Source organism: Bactrocera dorsalis, chromosome 2 (genome assembly GCF_023373825.1).
Source record: "Bactrocera dorsalis isolate Fly_Bdor chromosome 2, ASM2337382v1, whole genome shotgun sequence".
Classification (NCBI taxonomy): domain Eukaryota; kingdom Metazoa; phylum Arthropoda; class Insecta; order Diptera; family Tephritidae; genus Bactrocera; species Bactrocera dorsalis.
Genome location: NC_064304.1, coordinates 22352174 through 22356830, shown reverse-complemented (window position 1 = coordinate 22356830; position 4657 = coordinate 22352174). Strand labels below are relative to the sequence as shown.

General features: G+C 39.0%; 1 protein-coding gene across 1 annotated transcript; it reads left to right on the top strand.

Annotated features, from left to right (window-relative positions):
• The first annotated feature begins 1002 nt into the window (after positions 1 to 1002).
• Positions 1003 to 3188, top strand: LOC105233222 (uncharacterized). Its single transcript, XM_029553381.2, has 2 exons — positions 1003 to 1120; positions 1188 to 3188. Exons 1-2 carry the CDS (start codon positions 1048 to 1050, stop codon positions 2765 to 2767), a joined length of 1653 nt encoding a protein of 550 aa, XP_029409241.2. The 5' UTR covers positions 1003 to 1047; the 3' UTR covers positions 2768 to 3188.
• The last annotated feature ends 1469 nt before the right edge of the window (positions 3189 to 4657 follow it).

Below are 4657 nucleotides of genomic sequence, written 5' to 3'. Positions count from 1 at the left end.
GACTTGTTGGGGGAAATCCTCATCCCCGTCCCTCTACAATCTTAACGACATGGGTTCCGGGTATACTCCAGTGGACGTTCTGACGGCCATCTATTTAAGTCAATTTCGTATTCTCTTTGGTCAGCATCTTCAATTTTGACTTCTTGGACATTACAGCCACCCTTCCCCTAAAAAAGATGTGAGTCTGTAGGAGTGTAAGGACCTCTTAATTACTCACAAGGTTTAGTTTGGAATTGTCTCAAAGCTCCGGAAGACTCTCGACCATAGAGCGTAACTGCACGAAGTTGATGGCCAACCGGAAGACTGCGCTTTGGAAGCCGGTCATGTCGATCTTAAACAACGACCTGTTTGAAGTCAGCGACAGGATTAGATCCATAGACCAACGCTGACTGCCAACAGGGGCTTTTGCTCAGCCGACAAGCTCCCAGCTGGTCTGCCAGTTCCGATAACGGCGTAGTTAAATGGACGGGTTACCTACGCGTTGGACCTCTTTTTCCTTTCTACCTCATCACTGGTAACTTTCTTTTTACTGTCCCGCACAGTCGGTATCTTGCAAGAGGCTTGATATTTCACTCTTTATGAGCATTTTGTAAATTCAAGAGTTCCGAGTCGTTACCTGGCTCCGGCGGAGGGCCCCACAGTTCTTCGGACAAGGTCTAGCAGCCAGTATCCGCTATTTGTGCGTCTAGCGTGTGCTGGTCTTTCGGACAGGATTTCCTTCTTCTATCGAAATGATATTTGACGAACTCTTTTGTACGTCTGTGAGCGGGGTTGTAGCCCCCAAAATCCATGCCGCTGCCACACCCGAAACTGTGTGTGGATTACCACTTGCGTGGGTACCACATGGAGTAATAGTCCATTTGTCAAATTAAGATCTTATACATGGCGAGACTTTCGTAGAGGTGTCTAAGAACTTTTTTTTTTCAGAGTATCAAGCGAGAAAATATTATTTTTTTCGACTGCCTCTAATATTACACTTTCAATAATATTGGCTTAACCAATTTCTTCGTTATATTATTTAATTTCAGAAAGTGTCGCAAGCCAAACATGATAGATAATAACGTCGTGGAACGAGACACAACAACCGATAGCTTAGAAGAGACGGAGGACTGCAATAATGGTAGAAAATGTTAAATTTCAAAGGAAATGTTCAAAGCGAAGTATTTTTGTATTGTCATTTTTTGTAGAAACACCGCAGTGCAGTGAGAGCCCCCTACCCCCACTACATAATGAAATACTGATAAACATCTTCTCCTATTTGCCATATACCGACCTGACGCAAGCGCGCTTAGTTTGCCGGCTTTGGATGGAGGCTGTCGCCTACACGAGATTTGCAAAGAAATTCTGTTTAAAAATCAAAGAAGATAATGTACAGGATATTTGGCGGCAATTACAAGATAAAAATAACACCTTCGCAAGCGGCATGATATATAACCATATGGTATACATGGGCATTGATGCCGAACAGCGGGAGGAATTATCATTTATATTGCAGAAAATTGGTAGACACGTGCGTAGCTTAAAACTGAAAACCCTGCATGGCCTTGACGACTTGTATGAGTGCTTTCCGAAATTGGAACGTTTAACGTTAGAGGATTTGTATGTATTTCCAACGCCTTTGCCATTCGAATTGAATGCATTCGACGGCTTAAAAAGCATACACTTTGTGGACGATTCGGTGCGACAAAGCTCATCGGAAGCCTTACTCGCCATTTGTTTGCGAGCGAAAACTACAGTTAAGCTCGAGGAGTTGAGCATACGTGTCTACGCTGAGCACGCGGAACTCTTTCTGGCTGTGCTACAGGATCATGCGGACACTTTGAAGAGTCTGCATGTGGTTTATTTCGAATCAATAAACGAACCAAATTTGCTGGTACAAAAATGGATGACAACCTTCTGTCGACTTAAGAAGTTGGAGAAAATTAAAATTTACGCCTGTAATACGCAGATTTTTGAGGGTACACTGAAGTGTTTGGAAGAATTGCCTTTGCGTTATTTGGAGGTGGATTGCTTGAGGCCAGTAAATCCAAATATTTGCAAACTACTGGAATCGTGTTCCAAAAGACTCGAGCACCTCGCATTCTTCAACTTCTATCTGCCGAAAAGCATAGCGGGCATGCGTATAATAAGCAATTGTTGTCGGCACTTGAAAAAGCTCATACTGAGTTATACGCGCCTAGTCGAGGAGGATGAGCTCTGTAATATAGCAAGTAATCTAGTGAATTTGGAGGTGTTGGTACTGCAATATTGTAAGAATGCGGTGACGAATCGTTCGTTGGCAGCCATTTTCAAACATATAACGGGTTTGCGCGAACTAGATTTGAGTGGCAACAATGATTTCGATGTTAATGCATTAAGAGGCAGCGGCGTTAATCCGTTTCCGATTCAACGCCTGCAAAGTTTGGAGAAACTGAATTTGAAATCATGCCAACAACTATCGAATGACGAATATTTAGCAACACTAAAATTTCCATTTTTGCGTAGTTTAAGTTTTGGGCATGGCATGTATACCGACAGTGGCATACAGACTTTGGTGACACAGTGTCCACTGTTGGAGGAACTAATCATTACCTATTGCCCAACATTGGGTCGTAGCACTTTGTTTTGTATAGCGAAAGCATTGCCACGCCTACGCGTGCTGCATCTGCTGCATTGCGCCCAAGTGGACAAGTCTGTGCGCCTGATACTCTATAGTGCGTGTCCGCTTCTGGCGGACTTAGAAATCTCCGAAAAGCGCACACTAACGAAGACATATTTTCATCAGTAGTGTGAATTGTTTGAAGATAGACGAAACCAGTGATGTTTATGTTTTGTTTTGTTTCTTGAAGTACTCTTTTCTAGCTTAGACAAGTATTTCTATATTAGTTTCTTGAGAACGGCAATCTTTATATGCAAAATAGCGTTAATGAAAAAAAAATGTAATTAAGTACTTATCAGTAAACATATGTTAGATTTTGTATACTAATTTTCGTATAATAATCTATGTAATTATAATGTGTAGACATACATATATACATATGTATATTAATATAATATATGTTCAGATCCATAAAAGACGATTGTTTACGTGATGAAAGCCTCAGCAAATAATTTTACATATAATTAATAGTAATGCATTTATTCTCAACACTATAAAAATAGAATATAGTTTTAATAAAAAAAATGACACTAATCAAATTTGAAATAAATGAGTTTTTTAATAAAATAAACTATTCAATTCGAATATAATTAAGAAATGCGTTTTACAATTACAAAAAACAATAAGTTAGAAACTGGAAAATTCGGGTGTGCCGAACATTTTATACTGTCACAATTCGCCAGGATCAAAACCGGGGAAATATTGTCATATTAAACAAGTAAGGAAGGGCTAAGTTGCGGGTGCAACCGAACATTTTACATATACCCTTGTAACTTGCAAGAATCAAAGCCAGGGAAATATATACTTTAAGGTATGAAACCAATCATGTAAAGTAAAGTCAGCCGGATGATCGAAAATCCTGACATAGGGACTAGACCAAGTCTTCGCTCAAATTCAGCTATTTTAGGCACAAAGATCACTGTTATGAATAAAACACTTGCTCTTACTTTTATTGGAATAACTTACATATTGGTCCATATATGCGGTACAAAGTCGCCCAGAAGTTCGAAAATCTTTATATTAAGTATATGGGGGCTATGGGAAGTATTGGTCCGATTAACCCGACTTTTAGGACAGGACTTTTACCGACAATTGCTTCTTGATTTATGTACTGAACACTGAACGAATGATGTGGAATTTAAAGTTGTGTTATATGGGAAGTAGGTGTGGTTGTTGTGGGATTTTCATTTCGATCCATTTTCTCAACATGACATAGAAATATGAAAAAAATACCATATACCAAATTTTGTCGAAATCGGTAAGTCGGATCCCGAGATATGGAATTTCACGAAAAAGTGGACGGTGCCACGGCCATAGTCCAATTTTCACACTGGCTCTCATAAAGCTCTTTAATACCATATTGGTGGTAAAATATAATGTCTCTCGCGTATTTAGTTATTTATTTATCGCGCTTTTAGTAGTTTTTAACAATACTGTTATATGGGGAGTGAGCGAGGTTATACTCCGATTTCATTCATTTTCACACTCGGTAGAAATTCTTATAAGATTTGTACTCAATAATTCGGTTGTTGTAGCTTAAGTGGTTTAGGAGATATAGTATACATTAGAGGTGGGGCAATTGCTGTTTAAAATCTGCCCAAAATCTCCAAACCATTTTCATTTATCCGATCAACTGATGCTTTTAAGTAAACTGATAGCTCATCGGAACCGCTCTCATTGCTTCTATTGGATTTCCAATTTTTATGCACTAATTTGTGCTGGTCACTCCAAGGGCTAAAATCTTCTAAAGACTCGTCTGATTTATTTTAATCGTATTCGATATGGCTTTCGCCAAGACTAATATTTATCAGATCCTTAATTTTTTGGATGGCATTTGCACAAGCTAGCGGATCGTGTAAATGGATTATTTTGAAGCGTGGATTCAATAGCGTGGAAATAGCTAAAACTGAAACATTTTCAATGTCACCTATTCGTTTGTTAATTTCTTTTTGAGTTTTTGTACCTCCAATAAAATCGGTTCATAAAACACAAGAGCTTTAAATAGATTCCGAGATATGG

What these genes read in the sequence shown, in the direction of transcription:
- LOC105233222 (XM_029553381.2), top strand. Translation starts at nt 1,048, where the DNA reads ATGATAGATAATAACGTCGTGGAACGAGACACAACAACCGATAGCTTA. An exon ending in GACGGAGGACTGCAATAATG is followed by an intron (nt 1,121 to 1,187) that starts GTAGAAAATGTT and finishes CATTTTTTGTAG; the next exon opens with AAACACCGCAGTGCAGTGAG.